This window comes from Prosopis cineraria, unplaced genomic scaffold (assembly GCF_029017545.1).
Source record: "Prosopis cineraria cultivar Desert tree isolate PC_DT_omini unplaced genomic scaffold, ASM2901754v1 PC6, whole genome shotgun sequence".
NCBI classification, from domain to species: Eukaryota; Viridiplantae; Streptophyta; class Magnoliopsida; order Fabales; family Fabaceae; genus Prosopis; species Prosopis cineraria.
Genome location: NW_026555337.1, coordinates 4,477,081 through 4,496,661, shown reverse-complemented (window position 1 = coordinate 4,496,661; position 19,581 = coordinate 4,477,081). Strand labels below are relative to the sequence as shown.

The window sequence follows — 19,581 nt, the reverse complement described above, 5'->3', positions numbered from 1 at the left end:
TACTTGTAAAAAATTGTAAAATGATAAAATTAAAAAAAATTTAATCATTCATCTTTTTATGTAAATAATACAGAAAAGGAATTGTCAATTTTTTTGACAATGGCTTATATATAAAATTAGATGGAATAATAAAATATATACTTTTACATAAATATATTAATAAAGATATATATATATATATATAATATTTTCTCTGATCCTATTTATAAGATACCTTTTAAAAATAATTTTTGATCTAAAATATAAGACACTTTATAATAATTAAATTATTTTTTTAATTTTACTCCTTATTGATTAACATAAAGATATTTAATATAATTATATTATTATTTAAAAACAATGACAAAAATAAAAATACATAAGCTTTTTTATAGTATTAAGGATAAAAATTAAATTTTTTTTATATATAAATGATTAAAAGTGTTATATAATAAAAATTGAAACGAGTACATGTTATACAGGCATTTGGCGTGTGAATTACATGCTTGTATAATTGAGGGGAGAGATGTTTCTGCAACCCGGAGGGAGGTTGTCATTTTTTTTTTTTTGCAAATTATATATGGGTCCGGCTTTGATTGCCAGTAAATCATTGGATATCTAAAGTTATAAGAATTTTGTTTTTAATTAAACCAAGCACTTGTTGGTTGCTAAGTTATAATGTACTTTATTTCTTTCTCTGCCAACATATTTATTTCAAATTCTATGCAAATAGATGAAATTATTCTAGTTTATTAATCAGTCCTTATTTTGGTCCAAAAATTTATTGATCAATCCTTACACCTATAAAAGATGACAAATATAATTTTATTGATGAAGGATAAACAATTGAGGTTTGAAAATACATTTTTATTTTTTCCAAATACTTTGTCTTCAACAATTTTGATCAAATTCACCTATTAGTCAATTAATGAATAATCAATACATAACAAGTTAAGAACAGAAGATCTATTAACTAATTATTCAAGTCTTACAGTTATAGTAGCAGTAAAGTAACTAAAATCTCATTTTATAGTATTTTCTTACAAACATGCCAAAATGTTTAGCTCCTAATTAAACCTTTTTTTTTATTTTGTTTTGTTCACATTCCATTCATTCCTATGCAAATAATTTGTCAAATACTCCACGTACAGCAAAGCTGAAAAGTAAAACATTTAGTAGATTAATACAGCGCGTTGTGCCACTTTCGTTGTTACCATCCCTTCGCTAGAAGGTGGCTTAAAGGCAAACCTCCGTATAATCAGGAACCGGTGAACAGCGTCAAATGGTAATAGCCATTTCCCGGTTGTTCCGGTCACTGTATCTCCGTTCTCCGCCGCAATAACCAATAATACGCCAATCTGGCGTCGCCCTTCCACTTCTTCCGTACATTCTGTAACCGGTTGATCTCGGTCAGTCTATTTTAGAGAAAGAATATACATGTTCTCAAAAGTTATTAATTTTCTTTAAAAAAAAAATTGAGACAGAGAGAGGAAACAATAGGAGAAAAGAGAATGAGACGGCCAGCAATTTCTAGACAGAGAAAGTGATTGGATTTTATTTTATCATTATTCTTAATATTTTTATTTTTTTCCTGCGCTGGGTTTGTGAGTGTGTTTTTGGGCTTTGAGATCATCTCCGTTCCGTTTTCTTCCTTCGACAGCTTCTTCAATTGGTTGAGGTTCGCGAGAGGGATAAGAGTTAGGAAGCCTAAAGAATTTTTCTGACTGCTCCCCATGATTGACACGTAGTTTTATTTGATGAAGGTGTGGAGGATCTGAGCTAGGGTTTTGATTGTGAATATCAAATTTATAAGTTGCGTATATAATCCAAGGCAGTTGACGGTTTAGAATCCAGGCGTGAACCAGAAATGTCATTTTGGAATGAATTTCGTGGGAATCATAGTTCTGATCTTTGAGGAATTACTCAAATTTTAGAGTTGAAGCAATGGATGTGGATTCCTCGATGGTGCCTGAAACCGATCACGATCAAGTTGTGCAGAACAGTAACACAGCTCAGTCTTCTACGGCAATGGAAAGGGAGCAGCTCGGAGAGCAGCCTGCGTCAGCTGACGGATCTCCAGCAACACCTCAGTCGCCGGTGCAGCAGCAGCAGCAGCAGCAGCAGGTGTCTTCTCAGGTGCAGCAGAGTCCGGTTGTTGGACCTAGGCTCGCGCCAACTTACTCTGTGGTGAATGCAATAATTGAAAAGAAGGAGGACGGACCAGGGCCTAGATGTGGCCACACCTTGACTGCCGTCGCAGCTGTTGGAGAGGAAGGTACACCTGGGTACATTGGCCCGAGGCTGATTTTGTTCGGTGGCGCCACTGCACTTGAAGGGAATTCGGCAGCTTCTGGGACTCCTTCTTCGGCAGGAAATGCTGGAATACGTAAGTTTTTCTTCTATAAACCATTTTTTATTCTCCGCTTATGTGTGTGTTTCATTTCGGGGTCCTGGATATATTGTGAAAAAGAAGCTGCTTATACTTGGTGGCTTCTTATTTCAAATTTGGGGTTTTCAGCTTGAATTTAGTACAATAAATTTTGTCGCTTGCATCCATTTTGTATATTAGAGCTGAAGTAAATTTAGCTATTATCGTGTGATCTGTGCAACAAGATGCCTCTATTTGCATGTCTGTTGATTTGAAATGAGAGCAGGTTTGAAAAAGGATGTGAATGTCTAGGGTTGGGCCCAGCTGAAGACACCAATTACATTACTTAGATAATGGAATAGCATTTATTGCAACAACTGCGTGGCTTTTAGGTCTATTCTGTACTTCGGTCTTTGGTTCTCTTGAACGATCATTTGTTTCCTTCTGGGAAAGTATGATTTAATTTTGTTGATTAGAAAAGCCTTCTAACAGTTCATTCTGATGGCTTTGTCGTATTTAATGGAAAGAAATGGATTAGAATGGAAAATGTACTATTCAGAATTCCTTTGATTGGATAGTTTATCTAAGGGGTGAGAGATTACTACAACGACAAGCCTTATCTCATTAAGTGAGAGATTAATATCAATGTATGTGCTTTGTAACACTATGAGTGGAATTAAAGTGAACTGAATATTTACTAAATAAATTCTACCACTCTGATCGTTACAAATATTTTTTTTCAGTTTTTACTTTTGGTGGATAAAATTTGATGTTCATAAATGTCAATAGTCAATAAGGCCTTTCCTATTAATATCTTTTTCTAGCGACTTTGGGTGGAAAAAAATTAGTCAAGGAAAATACATGCTTGTAGGTAAACTCTCATACATAGTTTTCTTAATTAGAATGCATCTAGGTAATGGCCCTGGCAATTCCTTCTGTTATTTTCTCTATTTCTTTTAAGCTTTGTTCTTGGTTAAGTAATTGACAGTGAGGGATACTTTTGTGAAGGAAAATGCCTGTATAGTAGTTTTGATGATTTTGATTGATGAAGAAGTCTTGTGCTCGAATTATATCATTATCATGATTGTTTATTTACTCTGCAGGTTTAGCTGGTGCCACGGCTGATGTCCATTGTTATGACGTCTTAAGTAACAAATGGTCTAGGTAAAGCTTAGCGCTTGAATATTTTTCCTTTCAGTATGAATTATTATTTGTTTACATTACCTATATTTTAGTGCTTATAAAGGCGTACTTACACAGGATAACTCCCTACGGAGAACCTCCAACCCCAAGGGCTGCTCATGTGGCAACTGCTGTGGGAACAATGGTAGTTATTCAGGTAGCATGCAGAAGACATCACTTAAGTTATGTTAGTTTCATTGGATCTAGTTCCTTCTTTTAAATGCCTATGTTAAATCTTAGTTGATTTTTATATTATTAATCAGGGTGGCATTGGTCCTGCTGGTTTGTCAGCAGAAGACCTTCATGTTCTTGATCTCACTCAGCAACGGCCACGATGGCATAGGTTGGGTTTTAATCCATGCATTTCTTTTAAATTGTGCTTCTATTGGCATTTATCTGATATTGGGTGCTGAACTTTTGTAGGGTGGTTGTTCAAGGTCCTGGACCAGGGCCACGTTATGGACATGTGATGGCTTTGGTGGGGCAGAGATATCTAATGGCTATTGGAGGAAATGATGGTAACTACTCAAATGCAGCCCTTTTTGTGTCGTGTGCTTTAGTTGTTTATTCTCTCTTGTTTTCTGTGTAAGTTTAATGGATGTTATGATATTTTTGTGCTTGCTTTCCAGGAAAGAGACCTTTGGCTGATGTATGGGCGTTGGACACAGCTGCCAAGCCTTATGAATGGCGCAAGTTGGAGCCAGAAGGAGAGGGTCCACCGCCATGCATGTACTTATCCTATCTCCATTTAAGCTAACATTTTGACACCCTTGTGATCATGGTTTTCATATGACAACAAGAAACCATGTTTATTTTGAAACCTTTGACTTCTTGAATTGGGTTTTGAAGGATTTTATTTGAGCGTGATGGAAACTTCACTGTCTCGTTAATGGCTTTGAAATATTGAGTTTAGAGACAAAAACTAGGATTAAACCAGCAACCTCAGTGGGAGATTGATGAGTTCAACCCCGAAGACACAGCCTAGCTGTCTACCTCACTGGGACAGAAAGAAAAACAAGAATCAAAATGAAACCTCAGACACTGGTCTCACCCTCAAACTAGCTTATGGAGAGGCTCGTACTCTCCTCTCCATTCTGTCGTGCCCACTCCTATACTCCTGCGCCACCACTGTGTCAGAATCTGTTACATGGTTTCCTTTTCCCCCTGCCAGCTCACCCACCTTGTTTGTTTCTTTTTTTTTTTTTAATTTCTTCTATAAATTTGGACTGGTCTACCAGGCCCAATATCATTCCTAGACCCATCAGAGTGATTCCGTTGCCATATTATTATGTTCCATTTTGTCAAAATCATGTTCTGCATTCTAAAAAGTGATTGATAATCTCCTTTTTTGAGCTTACGTAGGTATTATAATATGTTCAATTTATCTGGTTTTACAGATTTCTTTGTTGAAGAAGTTGGCTACTATTTAGTGCTTAAGTAATATGATATAAGACAATCTGATGATTAGTTGTCATGTTGACATTTATTTTGAATAGGTATGCAACTGCGAGTGCACGCTCTGATGGGCTTCTTTTACTTTGTGGGGGGAGGGATGCCAATAGTGTGGTAAGTTACTTATTCTGAATCAGACTGTTTTTTAATTGCCTTGATTTCATATGCCTGGAATGTTTTTCATTATATGTGATTCAATTACCTGAGTTTGTCATGGTTAGTCCCCCTCTGTGTTGTTGAACCCTTGATTTCATATGCTTGAAACAAGAACTTTTGGTTAACAATATTTTCAAAGATTTGGCTGTTGATAAAGCAAATTGATGTCGTGCAATTTATGTAGCCAACTTCATTTAGTGGGATAAGACTTCCTGTTGTTGCTAAACTTATGGCATGCCTACATAATGGGTTCTTATATTTATCTTGGGATCTTGCGGAATTAATTTTTTTGGGTATCTTTTGCTAGAATGAATTATAGATTCTGGCTTGCCAATAAGAAACCCTCTTGAATTGCAGGAAGTAACTTTTGTTTTTCCATACATGATAGGATGATAGAGACTTGGTAGTATGGGATACCAAATGCCACATTGAGTAGTATGGGATGCTCAATGGGGTATAGAAGTGGGTTGGTTCTTCCACTTTAAAAGCTAAATCCCATACTACCAAGTCTCTATCATAGGATCTATTAATTTTTATTTCAGGGCTTATTTTATTTATTTTTAAAATTAAGTATTAAAATAAACAATTCAGTAGTGATTGTAGTATTCTTTTGGTGATTGGAATTGAAATCTAAACTCAACCAAATCACTTGGGCTATCTCAGACTTAATGTGAAAATTCAGTTTTCTTCTGATAGCCATTTTCAGCTGACATTGAGCAATTTTGCAGGTTTAGAATGAGTCTTTCCTGTTAAATATATTTTTCCCTTTCTTTTTCTGTTCAACTGACCTGTTTTCGTATTAGTAAACGGTCTCACATTAGATAGTCGATGTTTATGGTTGCTGTGAATTTTTTTTTGGCGCTTCAACTCTTGCAGCCATTGGCGAGTGCATATGGACTTGCAAAGCATAGGGATGGCCGATGGGAATGGGCAATTGCCCCTGGCGTCTCACCATCTCCGAGATATCAGCATGCAGCTGTAGGGTCCATTTCTTTTGTTTTATTCCGTTTACTTAGTTGATTATATATTTAAGGATCATAATTTGCTTGCTTGAATGATTTTAGGTATTTGTTAATGCAAGGCTGCATGTATCTGGTGGGGCTCTTGGTGGAGGACGGATGGTAGAAGACTCATCAAGTGTTGCAGGTATTTGATCATGGTGTTGCTTTTTGAAAATTTCTGTTTGTTTGAGGATGCTTGTGGGTTGTTAGCTCTGGTTGCTGGTTTTACAATGTAGTAACTATTAGTAATGCCCTTGTATCAATCTTCTGTCTCCACTCTCTTTTATATTTATTCTTTGTTGAACATTCTGATGGGATTTTTTTTTAATGAAATAAAAGAATAGAAAAGCTATTGGCAATAAAAAAATTTGGGTGCTTCCATAAATATTGTCCGTTGTTGCAAGGGTGGTATTTTTTATGTTTAATTGGTGTTATGCCGTCAGTGATTTCTTTCTTTCTTTTTTTTTTCCAAATACCTCTTATTTTCTTCCCCTCTTGTTAATAGGAAAGACTTAGTGATGTGCCAATGGATTTTTTTAGGAAAAATTATTGATGTTTTGTCCTGTTTGTAGTGTTGGATACTGCTGCTGGTGTTTGGTGTGATACAAAATCTGTCGTTACTAGTCCGAGGACAGGAAGATACAGTGCTGATGCAGCTGGTGGGGATGCTTCAGTGGAGTTGACTCGGCGTTGTAGGCATGCAGCTGCTGCTGTTGGTGACCTAATTTTTATTTATGGCGGTTTACGGGGTGGTAAGATGTAGCTCTAAGTTTTGTGGTATTTTCACTTGCTGGATTATTATTATTTTTATTTGGTCAAGGTTATCAGATAGTTTGATTGATTTAAGTTCACTAAGTTGATCTGCATTCAGATGACAATTTAGATGTTTACTTTGTGTTGATTACACTTATTGCTTAAAGCTCTTTTCTCACAGCTTTGTTTGTGTCTTCTAATTGATTTTTCTGCTGATTTTGGTTGAATTCGTTTTGGATTTTTGTGTAAGCTTGACAAAAGGGGACATTTGAATCTTGGAAGTGTTGTGCGCTTTATATTAGCTGAACAGTTATACTTGTCCAGATGACAAGGAATGCTTGTGGCTACAGTTAGAACATGAAAGTCTCTAATCAAGGCTAGAAGAGCAGGTAGATGGAAACTGATTAGGGGATGATTCAATAAACATAATAGCCATAGCTTTGATGCTGTTGAACACTATGGTTTATCAAATTGTTTCAAGTAAAAATGAAGTTGGTCAAACTAACTAAACCACCGCCAATCTGTTTTAAAAATGTGGGGAAGTCGCTCAGGTTTGTCACTGATTTAACCAAGAAGTTGTAGCAGGGAATTCCATTGAACTGAGTTATTGAGTGGTTCCCTTTATATTCTGAATATGAAGCTTGTTGGAGAATAGAAATCTCACATCTAAAAGTGATATGAAAAATGATGGTATATAAGCTTGTGCAATCCTAATTAAGTAGCTTGAGCTATTTTGGTGATATAGGGACATGCCTGAGAACAAGCCCAAACAAGATGGTACCAAAGTCTAACAGCCGCAAGATTTGGTAACCTCATTAAAACAATGATAGACCAAAAGCCTGAGGTTCAAGGTCAAGGAACGCAAGCCAGGGAAATTAAAAATAAAAAAAGGAGTGTGGGAATGTTGTCGAATAACTCACATCCAAGAGTGTTATGAGAAAGATGAAGGCTGTATGAGCTTGTGGCAATCCCAATCGAGTAGCATAAGCTATTTTGATGATGTGAATATACCCAAGCACAAAGGCCAAATAGAAAGTTAACAATGCTAGTAGCATGTTGATATATTTTGTTTAAAGTTTATCTTAGAGGATCTCATTTGTCTTTATCCTTTAAAGTCAGCTTATCACCTTTACCATTAGTAAATGCTTGTTCATCTTTCATGTTGAATGTTTTTTAGTTAGTTTTGTGGAATATGATACTCCCCTTGAAATTAAATTTTGTTTTTAAGTATTTTCAATATTCATGGGTTGGGCTGATGATAGTGAGTTGTTTATCCTGCAGGAGTATTGCTGGATGACCTACTTGTTGCTGAAGATCTTGCTGCTGCTGAAACCACAACTGCAGCTTCACAGGCTGCTGCAGCAGCTGCAACTACTTTACAACCAGGACGTATACCTGGACGATATGGATTTGATGATAGATCAAGGCAAACAATGCCTGAAGCGGCTGCTGATGGTGCAGTTGTGCTGGGCAATCCAGTTGCACCCCCTATAAATGGTGACATTTATACTGATATTAGCACTGAAAATGCCGTGCTGCCAGGATCTAGGTAAGATACTTGTCATTCAGGTTGTATTTTAGCAGTTGATTGTTATTTGTTTGTTGTTTGGCTTTGTCATGCATTGGAAGAACTTTGAACAGGCGAACTACCAAAGGTGTCGAATATCTGGTTGAAGCATCAGCTGCTGAAGCTGAAGCTATCAGTGCCACATTGGCTGCTGCTAAGGCACGGCAGGTGAATGGAGAAGTTGATTTGCCAGACAGAGATGGTGGTGCTGAGGCTACTCCAAGTGGGAAGCCTATATCTTCTTTGATCAAGCCTGATTCTGCAGTATCAAATAATATTACTCCTGGTGGAGTTAGACTGCACCATAGAGCTGTGAGTCACGCACTTTGTTTCCCCAACATTCACTATATAGTGTGAATTTTCCATTAAATATTTTAGCCCTAATTCTGATATTATCTAGATTTTTCCTTAGGTGGTTGTTGCTGCTGAGACTGGTGGAGCCTTAGGTGGGATGGTTAGACAGCTTTCCATTGACCAGTTTGAAAATGAAGGCAGACGGGTCAGTTATGGAACTCCGGAAAATGCAACTGCTGCTAGAAAACTATTAGATAGGCAGATGTCTATTAATAGTGTCCCAAAAAAGGTATGAATTTGTATGCATAATTAATCGTTGAGTATCATGTAATTAACAGAATAAGTATAATTGATATTATAATTATAATTTATGAAATGCATGTATTCAGTTATCCATGTTTGGTTCAGGTCCAAAACATCTCATAAGCCAGGTTGTATCATAACAAATAGAGTTCGGTAATGGTTTATTAAGTAATGATTTTTCCCTGTCAGTTGTCATGGATTTTGAGTCATTAAGTGTTGGAAGTTAAAGCAATGGATTGTAGACTAGGTTTATCACTATCTGATGGCTCATGCTATGTGAACTTCGTTTTCTTGTCATTGTGGACTAAATTCTACCTGCTCTGTTACATGATGTTTTGAACACTATTGGAGTAGATATTTTCGTTGACCAGAGCGCTGTGAGGGCCAGGTCAGCATGTGAATAGTATGGGCTTTATCCTTGGGCCTGTGAAATCACCCAACCTTGCTTGATGGGTCCACATTATGTTGGACTTGAGTTTAAGTCTGACCTTCTCTTGCCCATGATTTGGCGTAGTGACACAGGCACTTAGAGTCTCATGTCTGCTGTCACCTGTGCTTCTTTGCTTTATCTTTGTCTGGTTTTGTATCTCATGAACATTCCTCAACTTATCAGGTTATAGCACACCTCTTAAAGCCTCGAGGCTGGAAACCACCAGTTCGCCGTCAATTTTTCTTGGACTGCAATGAAATTGCAGATCTTTGTGATAATGCAGAGCGGATATTTTCAAGTGAGCCAAGTGTCCTGCAACTAAGGGCACCCATTAAAATATTTGGTGATTTACATGGTCAATTTGGGGATCTTATGCGTCTTTTTGATGAGTATGGTGCACCATCAACTGCTGGTGACATAGCGTAAGTCTCTTTAGCACCATCGATGGTTTCAAACTTTTTTGCTTTCTTGAGCTCTTACCAAATTAGTGTATGTTTTGAAATTTACAATAAAGATATTTGCATGTCATGGATTATCTCATCCTCTTTCAAATATTATTTTCACGGCATCATGTTTTGACAACTAGAAAAACACAATCTACCTCGGCAATGGTTCTTGTCATTTCATACTAATCATCCATGAAGTGTCTATTGTTAACATAAAAAATGTCTTATTTGTGGTTTCCACCTTGAAGGATGTTACTGGCCTAAGGCCATGAAGCAAGCCCCTGTGGGGTTTTCCATCTCTTCAGGTTCTGTAGAAAATTTAATATTTCAGTTGAAAAAAGGTCTTTTTATTATTTTACCTAAAAAGGTTCTTTGTTTTTTTTTTTTTTAACATTTTCTTTTCTAAATTTGTATGTGGTAATACTGCTGTGACCCAGGTGGGATCTTATTCCTAGATTCTATGGAGTCTGGTTCTGTTGGTTGCATTTTCAGTGATATTACATAATATTCTACTTTGACTATTATAACAATGGTGATTAGAAGTTCAATTATCCATGTTGCTAATCTGTATAAATGACTATCAGATATATCGATTATCTATTCCTAGGAGATTATGTTGACCGAGGCCAACACAGCCTGGAGACTATAACCCTTCTGCTTGCTCTGAAGGTATTCAAGCTATTTGGGTTCTCTTTCAGAGCTTTTATGTTCTTTGTTGAGTTTGGCGGCCTAAGATTTATGCATACTTGTATGAACATTGCAGGTTGAATATCCAAACAATGTACATTTAATACGTGGAAATCATGAAGCAGCAGATATCAATGCCCTTTTTGGTTTTCGGATTGAGTGCATTGAAAGGATGGTAAGGAATTTAATGTATTCATCCTACTGATCGAGCTTCCAAAGCTTTTTGTTTCTAATATGTTAATCAAGAACTTGGTTCAACTTATTGATCAGGGTGAGAGAGATGGAATTTGGGCATGGCATCGTATAAACCGGTTGTTTAATTGGCTTCCTCTAGCTGCTCTGATTGAGAAAAAAATTATTTGCATGCATGGGGGCATCGGTCGGTCGATAAATCATGTGGAACAGATTGAGAATATTCAGCGTCCAATTACAATGGAAGCAGGGTCTATTGTGCTTATGGATTTGTTGTGGTTAGCGCATCTGTTTCTTATCTGTACTTTTATGACCAAATGTTTTTGTCCTTTCAGAAAAGTGATAGCGTGAAATGTTTCTCCCTAGGTCTGATCCTACAGAGAATGACAGTGTGGAAGGTCTACGACCTAATGCTAGAGGTCCCGGGTTAGTTACTTTTGGGGTGAGTGTTCATTACCTGTTACTCTGAATCATGTGAGCATTCCATGTTAGCCAACGTCTTCCCCCCTCCCCCTTCTGTGTACTTGGAAGGCAGCAAAAATTAAGCCTGTCTTATTTAACGGAATTCATTGCTTTCTGCAAGTGCTTTCTTTTACTCTTGTCTGAGAAATTAATAAATTCAATCATGGGCCTTTTGACTTAGATTTGTTAGGAGGAAAATCATAAAATTTAAGCCTCTTGTATATTTGCTTCACTTTCTTACCACATTGATACTGCTGTGCCTGCTAGAATTTGATAAATTACTGTTCGAATAACTATTCCTTTATTCTTGAAGTCAGTATTGATTTGCTGCTGCTGCTGCTGTTGGATTTTCAAGATCTCTCGAATCTTTTAAAGTTAATAATTTGTATCATTGAAATGGGGTTTGCTATTGCAGCCTGACCGTGTGATGGAATTCTGCAATAACAATGATCTTCAGCTGATTGTTCGTGCACATGAATGTGTGATGGATGGTTTCGAGCGTTTTGCCCAGGGACATCTGATAACGCTTTTCTCAGCTACAAACTACTGCGGTATGTTTCTGGCTTCTACAAGTACAGAGCTCTTTCCGTATTGGATCATTTACCCTCCTAAATTTTAGAACTCCCTTGCTGTAATAGGTACTGCCAATAATGCTGGGGCAATACTAGTTTTGGGTAGAGATCTTGTTGTGGTCCCTAAACTGATCCATCCATTGCCACCTGCCATTTCTTCACCGGAAGCATCACCAGAACGTCATATTGAAGATACATGGATGCAGGTACTGTAGTAGAAAGATTTTTTGTGTTGTCTTGGAAACTGAGTGTTGCAGTGAATTGCACCTATACAAGTTTCATGCTGCTGCTGCTGCTGCACTCTATTATATGGCAGTAAGTTCTTATGGATTTCATTATTTATATGGACAGGAGTTGAATGCTAACAGACCACCAACACCAACTAGAGGCCGACCTCCAGTGGCAAATGACCGTGGTTCTCTTGCTTGGATATAGTGATCGATAAGATTGCCCCTAATACTTATGCATTGCTGGCTTGTGCTATCGCCTGGTTCTCTGGTGTTCTGTATATAGCATGGTGCCATTTACGGGGACATGCGAGCTTGTACTCTCAATTCCTGCCGAAAGCCTTCGAGCTTTCCGTAATTTTGGTTTTCGCCTTTAATTAGCAGGCCCCGAGAGGAAGATACAAGTTCCAGATGCAGGTTGATAGCCGCAGCTAGGCTGGCTTTGACAAGCTAGAAGTTGGAGTTGGGGTTCGCCCACACCCCCCTTGTAAATTGAGCCATAGGCAAAAGTCAAGGTCACGGTTGTTTCTTATGGGTTGGTAGTTCTGGCTATTTTTATCATTTATTTTTACATATTTTTTTCCCTCGTCCTTAGGCTATTGTTATTATTACCTTTCTTCTTTCAAGAGGACAAGAGAGCTTTTTTATGTAATGGTGAGATATATAAATCAAAAATCATGGGGGGGTTCCATCATTCATGTATCATAAAAGTCCTGCTTTGTGTAATTCTCGTCCTTGTTCTGTACGATTTTTGTGTGAATCAACATATTCTGACAGGATGTGAATTTTGACCAATCGAATTTCAAATTGTATGCTTTCAAGGGCCAGGATTGCCAATTAGAAACTGATTTAATTATGTGGCGAAATAATTGGGCCAACGAATTGGAATGAACACTAGCAAATGAGGAAAGTGCATGCACGAATCAAATTGACTGCCAATAGCACAAGAAATGGAATGAACATTAGCAAATGAGGTTGTCCATTCTAGATGCTTCTCACCAGAGTGATGATAATGCGGGCACTAATCAATTCGACAGAGCATATCTTGGATATAGTCGCAGATGTTGTAACCTACAGTATGCCGATGACCGGACCATCATGGAGTCACTTTATGTTTAAAAAACTTCATGAAAATGCTTCCAAGTTCCAACCACCAATGCTGTGCAATAAGGAAGGTTTTTTTTTTTTTTGGGCCCTTGTTGGGAGTCCTTTCCCTCTTCTTTTTTGATAATTATTTCTTATTTTATTAACCCAGTCATTTCCCTTTTTTGGGCTGAAATCCAATCCTCATGTTATGAAGTAGGGAGAAGTCCGCCTGGGAGGAATTTAAATGGTCAAATCTCTTATTCATTCACCTAATGCTACAGCCAAACCAATGATGCCGCACATTTTGTTCTGTTTTCAAAATATGTTGATATATTGATGAGGAGGAGGAATGAATGAAGGGAGGTATCTAGCCTTAAACCCGAAGCATTATGAAATATGTCAATAAGAAACCTGCGCAGATTGGCAAACGTGCAATACAATATACTCTAATCATCAACACCACGTTATGGAACCATCCCTAAATGTTTAGCCATTATGGGCTATGATCTTATATTCATTTCCAAGGACATGGATTAATTACCCTCCTATTCCTTTTTCAACCTTTAAGCTTTTGCTTCCATTTGTAATTTTAAAAAAAATTCCAATGACAACATTGCAGAAAACTACATGAGAGATCAGTATTTCTGTCTGTTTTCAACTCTTTAAATTTTCAGAAAAGAACCCAGGAAGTAATTTGTTGAAGGCATATCTAGTTTCCCGTGTGTCAAGTTAGTGTTGTGTCACACTGCTTGAATGATGAGTTTTCCCTGGCATCATGAAAATAGATCGTGGGTAAGGGGCTTCTCCAACCTTTCCGTTACTTTTGCTGAACTCAGAAATTTTGAACGAGTTGAAACTTCATTGGGAACATGTTTGCAGGAAAGTCAGTGTTTACCATGGTTCCACTGAGGCCTTGATGCTTATTCAGAATTTCTCTCCCATCTTCCCATGTCCAATACAATTAAAGAAATTCATAATCTAACCATGTGTGGAGAAGCAACGGAGCAACCTAAAGTTTCCGGCTAATATGATAGAATGATCGTTGAGCATATGACAAGGGAACAGCAAATTGTAGAATATGAATACTTGCAATCAAAATAGCTCTAAACAATTTTATTTTTATTTTTTAAAAAATTGGAGTTCTATTTTGGCCTATGTTATGAATTTTCTCGGTTAAAAAAAAAAAACACTCAAAACCTAATTATATTGCAAAGGCCAATCATGTGTGTGTAGCCTCTAGGTAAGATTTTCTTCAACATCCCCGGTCCAGGAAACTACACTGATCGAGATCATTAGTTGTTAGCACACAAATGAAGTAGTTAAATTTTGCACTACACGCAACCAAAATAGGAAGACAGGAGTCAAGAACTGCTTCACAATCTAATAGCCACTCTGGCCTGAACCTATGGCGATAAAAAGGACATGTTTCATCACAACAGAGGGGCGAAAACAAATCGCCACTTGTACAGATAAAGGAGAGACATTACTTGGGCCTTTTTTTTTTTTTAATTTTTAATAGTAAGGATACAAAATTATTGTCATTGAATAATGGTAACATGGACGTCAGAGATATTACATCTCAATTTCATATAATAGAGTCTGAGCTCATGAAATTATTCAAACAAACTTTAGCCAAAAAAAAAAAACAGAGAGGAAGAATAAGGATTAAAGGGCATTCATGTCTCTGAATCTGAAATGCCTTCCAAAAAGCAACTGGTCAACTCAAAATCGCGTAAATTAAAAATATACATAATTTTCTATTAAACATTGATAATAAAAATACTAACAGTATATAAATTGGTACACACGTATCTAAGTATGTACTCCCTCCAGTTTCTTATATAAAATGCCTCCCAAAAATATAAATTTGGTCCAATTTATAAGATGCCAATTGCTAGTTAAAACATTAAATGATTTTTTTTCATTCCCATAATTTGAATAGTTATTTTTGTAACTTAAACGAAAGCACTATGAGACTGCACAAAGTGTAAATTAAAGATGAATAGCATTATAAGGTTGCACAACAAGAATATAATTGAAATATTAAATTTTTTTTAAACAAATAAGTTAACTGAACAACTTTTCTTAATTTAAAAAAAAAATATTTGAAACACAAGTGACGGGAAGGCTTATTTGGCTTCCCTGTTTAAACAAGTGACCTACCTGAAAAGGCCGCACTAATGTACGTTCGGTTAAAGTAGATGATGATGTCACTGTCCCTTCTATCATTGTTTAATCATATAATCGTAAAATTATTATTATTTTTTCAATAATTTTGTTTTGCTTTGCTTGCTTCGGCCCTAAAGTTATTGCCACAATGCAAAATACACGTGCTGCCCCATTTTTCTTTTCTCGTGAGTTAATGCAGACATTAAATTAATCAACCGTAACAAAAATAATAGTAATAAATAGCATTGTTATTAGTTGAGAGGGGAACAGACATATCCAGTAGCACAGTACAGAGGCCGATCTGTTCATATTGGCTATGCATAGCAGTCACTATCTAAACTTAGGGCTGAAGCAAGCAAAGCAAAACATATCGTGAGGTGGATAGTCATGTTGCCAAAAAGATAGACCACTCAATCTGGACGTGACCCAATTTGGAGCCCCATTGGCTCCGTTCACATAAAACCTTCAAAATTCAAAAGCAAGCGTCCATTATTCTCACCCAGACAAGACGGTCCACCCAAAGTCAAGGATCACACCCAACTTCGAATTTGAATCTTGTTACCCATAGACGTTAATTTTTTTTTTTTTGGGTAGGACCCATAGACATTAATTTTAATTGAAAGAATTATGACTATTTAAACATAAAATTTTAAATTTGAGTTAGTATGAATGAAAAAAATATTTTTAAAAGAACTACCTTTAATTATAACCAACAATACTTGAATCTAAGTCAATTAACCATTATCAAACAAAGAATTGTGTTTTTCCGTTTTTATTTTGTTAAATATCAAAGTAGAAGAGACAACCTTGAGATAGCTGAAGTCTAGAGACTAAATTGCTCGTATATTCAAAATGAAATATATCATTCGAGCAAATAATGCATCTTTTTTCATTTCGAAATTAGTAAAGATAAAAAATGATAAACATGATCCAAAATTATATTATATGAATTATATGCATAAGCTAATAATAAAAAGCGCGGATGCAATCATTATTTTCTTGCTTGTCTAAACATAAAAAATTTAGAATGCAATAAAAGAAAACTTCCAGTGTTGGACACTCGTTACGGGATGTCAACAACGTTGATGAATGAATAGAGCGATTAGGATAAATATCACCAGAGCTGTAAATATCATAGCGGCACGAGAAGGCAAGACAAACCATCCGAAAGCCTTGGTGCGGTGACTTGGCGTTCTCTATTCCGTCCGGAACCTCTAAAACAAAAAAACAAAAAAAAAAAACCCAAAAGAATTGGAAGAAGCAAGATGAATTCACACATACGCGTACACATTACATTAATATCATATAAATATCATTTCTTTGATCTGACAAATTAAAAGTCTCTCTCTCTCTCTCTGTCCTTCTCCACATCTTTTATTTGATGACATCTCCCTGAAGAGCGGGACTGGGCAGGGAAACGGATGGAGTAATTAATAATTGGAGCAAGTGGATTTCGTGTTGTGGATTAGCAGTGGGACCGCTTGGGGTTCGTGATCTTGAATTGTGTAATTGTGGTGTGTGACTCAGGATGTGGCAATACAATGGGGTTCCCAGAATAGAAAGGATCTTCTGGACTCCTTGCAACTCTTCAAATTGTGAACCAAGTAATCGCCATTCTTCCCTCTCAGAACCATCGATTTTTGTTGCTCGTGAGGTGTTGTTTGATTAATTGCCTCGCAGTCAATTCGCTTGCTGCTATTATAGTTCTTCAGGGTTGAGTTATTCTGTGGATGATCTGTGGATTTGGCTCTCCAGAAGTATTCATAAGCATTGAAAGATGCTGCTGCACAAGTTGCCCCTGCTGGTGCTGGTGGGACCAATCTTGCCGACCTCGGCCTGGGCGGAAGTGATTTCGCCGCCGTCGTACTTTTTTCCACGATCTTCACATCCCCCGAATTCACCACCTCGTTCAACTTCCCCGACCACTCTGGGTTCCTTTTCACAAACCCAATTGGCTTATTCGTTGTTAATCCAAACCTGTATGCGCCTTCAACTCTGCCAGACAGTATTGGTGCCTGTCTTATAATCTCACTTTCGTCAATCTCCTCTTCCTCCTCTCCTTCCTCATCTTCATCCTCTTCATGTTCATTTTCTTCTTCTTGATCTTTCTCATACCCCCCAAACTCGTCTTCCATCTCCTCTATGTCTACATCGTAATCTTCTCCGTCTGACTCTTCTCCTTCTTCTTCATCATCATGATGGAATTCGTCGTCGGTGGCATGGTTATTGAAAGTGAGGAGAAGGCGGCCGTCTTGGCGACGAGCACAGAAATTGTTCTGAGAAGGAACGGAGACAGCTTCGAGGACAAGCCTTCCATTTTCACGGCGGGACCTCATGTGAACAGAAGGTCCATCTTGACGAGTCAGGGAAGGAAGTGGAGGAGGGAAAGAACGAGGAACAGCTTTCTTGGAAGTTGCAGAGTAATTGAATTTCGGCATAGCGAAATCCTCCTCCACCTCGCGTTGTTCTTGGAGCGTCTCTTTTTCTGTTTCTTCTTCCTCCTCCTCGTCCTTATCTTCCTCTGTTTCTCCGGTCTCAGATGGCGGGTATGAAGAGAACCCATCGGACCCTGTTTCGGATCCGAGGTTCTCTGTGCAAATCTCAAGGCTTTTCTCACTCAGAGAGCTTTGCGATCTTTTCACAAGTGGATGAATATAAGGAGGAGGTAGGGGTGATTTGGAGGCATCCTCGTCGGTTTTCTGGGATACAATGGAGCTCCAGGTGTCAAACGCTCGAGGTTTCTCACTCTCCTTGTTTTTGTCGTTTTGGATTGCGCTCCAAATACTTTCAGCCTCCAGATCTTTCCTTTCTTCGCAGTCATCTGATGATTCCGACTCAGACAAGGAGGAGCAAGAGTCAGCAGCTGCGATGATGGTTTCTGAATGTGAGAACTTTTGGGATGAAGAAGTCTTCTTCATGGAAGAGAAGAACCCATTTTGAGAGAGCCATTTCTTGGAGGACATGTCTGCGGATAGAGTGCGTCGCAGGGAAGAAGAAGAAGTAGCTCTGTTCCTCTCACAGTCAGAGCTCAGAATAGTGACTATGCCCTGCTTCTGCACGAGCTTAGTCTCTTGCTCCGTCCCCAGAGACAAGGCCATTAAACCTTGAGCAGACATCTCCAATAACCCAAAGGAGAAGTACACGCAACTACTTATCTGCGTATAAAAACACCAAAACTTGATCAGGAAAACGCCTAAACAGAACAAAAAAAAAAAAAAACAAGGAACCCAGGGAGCAGGGGAGGAAGAAGCTTCAAAATTTGAAGGGTTCATTTACCTTAGAGGGGGCCAACAAGCATCCAACAGAGGTCTAGCGAGAGACCACTGTGAGTGCGAGTTGCAGATGAAGGAAGAAGGAAGGTGATGAGGATGATGATGGTCGTGAAATGAAGGGAATGAAGGGGTATTTGTAGTGGTAAAGAAAGGCTGGGAGAATCGTGTCCAGTGGGACCCTCGACCACGCCACCATCGAAAGACGCCTTGTGCCATCAGAGTTAAAACTTCAGAAAAACAGGTTTAAGTGCGCACCCTCATATCGGTTTACATGAGCCCTCTCTCCTACAATTCTTGCTCCTCTTCACATACAATTCAACCTCGGTCTCGATCTCAATCGAGACTCGGATTGAAAGAAGTTGGACAGCACTATAATATGTTGGATTCTTGTCTAACGTATTCAACTTTTTTTTTTTTCCTTTTAATTCAGCGAGTCTGGATTTATGTTTCAAGTAAAGAACTGCGTTATACCGACCAAAAATTATCGCTAATGTTGACAAAATCTAGGTGCTCGATACTGAGCGCATGAAAAACTAATTGCACATGCTTTGCTATCACTTTCACTAAGTTGGCCGCCTCTCTGTTTTTCCAGCCTTTATTTGTTGTAAGTTGGAAAGCTTTTAAAGATGTTAAAAGCATGGCTAATGATCTTCTTGTTTAGTGACACGAGCGTGTCTTTCAACTGATAATGGGAGGTAAAGGGCATAAAAAAGGGTGAGAGGTAGAGGAAGCACTAGAGAGACCATGACAAGCTTGGTGAGGTCATGGGCACCATAAAGTTACTCACAAGACAAATATGCTGAGCAACACTCCATGCAAAGAACAAGTGATACTTCCAATTAGTTAAAACGGAACGAGACATTAATTTAGGTGGAAAATGTCTTAAGAAGAAAGCAAAGGAATCGGCTTTGGGAAGGCCAATCCGGTTTGTTGGGATAAATCTGGCAAGTTACAATCACAATCATTAACCAAACTAGGATTTT

The 19,581-nt window shown here is 37.8% G+C and overlaps 2 protein-coding genes across 3 annotated transcripts; one reads left to right on the top strand and one right to left on the bottom strand.

Moving 5' to 3' along the window:
- Positions 1 to 1,225: 1,225 nt before the first annotated feature.
- Positions 1,226 to 12,892, top strand: LOC129313174 (serine/threonine-protein phosphatase BSL3). 2 transcript variants are annotated; one of them, XM_054956132.1, is made up of 22 exons: positions 1,226 to 1,388; positions 1,743 to 2,365; positions 3,451 to 3,511; positions 3,608 to 3,686; positions 3,793 to 3,872; positions 3,953 to 4,047; positions 4,159 to 4,258; positions 5,026 to 5,095; positions 6,014 to 6,115; positions 6,202 to 6,283; positions 6,711 to 6,890; positions 8,173 to 8,440; positions 8,533 to 8,770; positions 8,871 to 9,041; positions 9,669 to 9,907; positions 10,516 to 10,600; positions 10,695 to 10,793; positions 10,889 to 11,088; positions 11,177 to 11,252; positions 11,688 to 11,823; positions 11,911 to 12,050; positions 12,196 to 12,892. In XM_054956132.1, exons 2-22 carry the CDS (start codon positions 1,924 to 1,926, stop codon positions 12,277 to 12,279), a joined length of 3,027 nt encoding a protein of 1,008 aa, XP_054812107.1. In that variant the 5' UTR covers positions 1,226 to 1,388; positions 1,743 to 1,923; the 3' UTR covers positions 12,280 to 12,892. The 2 variants fall into 2 exon arrangements, with proteins under 2 accessions (XP_054812107.1, XP_054812106.1); XM_054956131.1 differs by lacking the exon at positions 1,226 to 1,388 and having other exon boundaries at positions 1,453 to 2,365.
- Positions 12,893 to 16,577: 3,685 nt separating this feature from the next.
- On the bottom strand, positions 16,578 to 18,837 carry LOC129312364 (protein FAF-like, chloroplastic). Its single transcript, XM_054954933.1, has 2 exons — positions 18,603 to 18,837; positions 16,578 to 18,481 (listed from the first exon to the last, which is right to left on the bottom strand). The coding sequence occupies exon 2, from the start codon at positions 18,440 to 18,442 to the stop codon at positions 16,850 to 16,852; it is 1,593 nt and encodes a 530-aa protein (XP_054810908.1). The 5' UTR covers positions 18,443 to 18,481; positions 18,603 to 18,837; the 3' UTR covers positions 16,578 to 16,849.
- Between the last annotated feature and the right edge of the window lie 744 nt (positions 18,838 to 19,581).

Coding starts and splice junctions, on each gene's coding strand:
- LOC129312364 (XM_054954933.1), bottom strand. CDS start 18,442: ATGTCTGCTCAAGGTTTAATGGCCTTGTCTCTGGGGACGGAGCAAGAG.
- LOC129313174 (XM_054956132.1), top strand. CDS start 1,924: ATGGATGTGGATTCCTCGATGGTGCCTGAAACCGATCACGATCAAGTT. Junction 3,873..3,952: donor CAACGGCCACGATGGCATAG/GTTGGGTTTTAA, acceptor GAACTTTTGTAG/GGTGGTTGTTCAAGGTCCTG. Junction 11,089..11,176: donor GTGCTTATGGATTTGTTGTG/GTTAGCGCATCT, acceptor GTTTCTCCCTAG/GTCTGATCCTACAGAGAATG.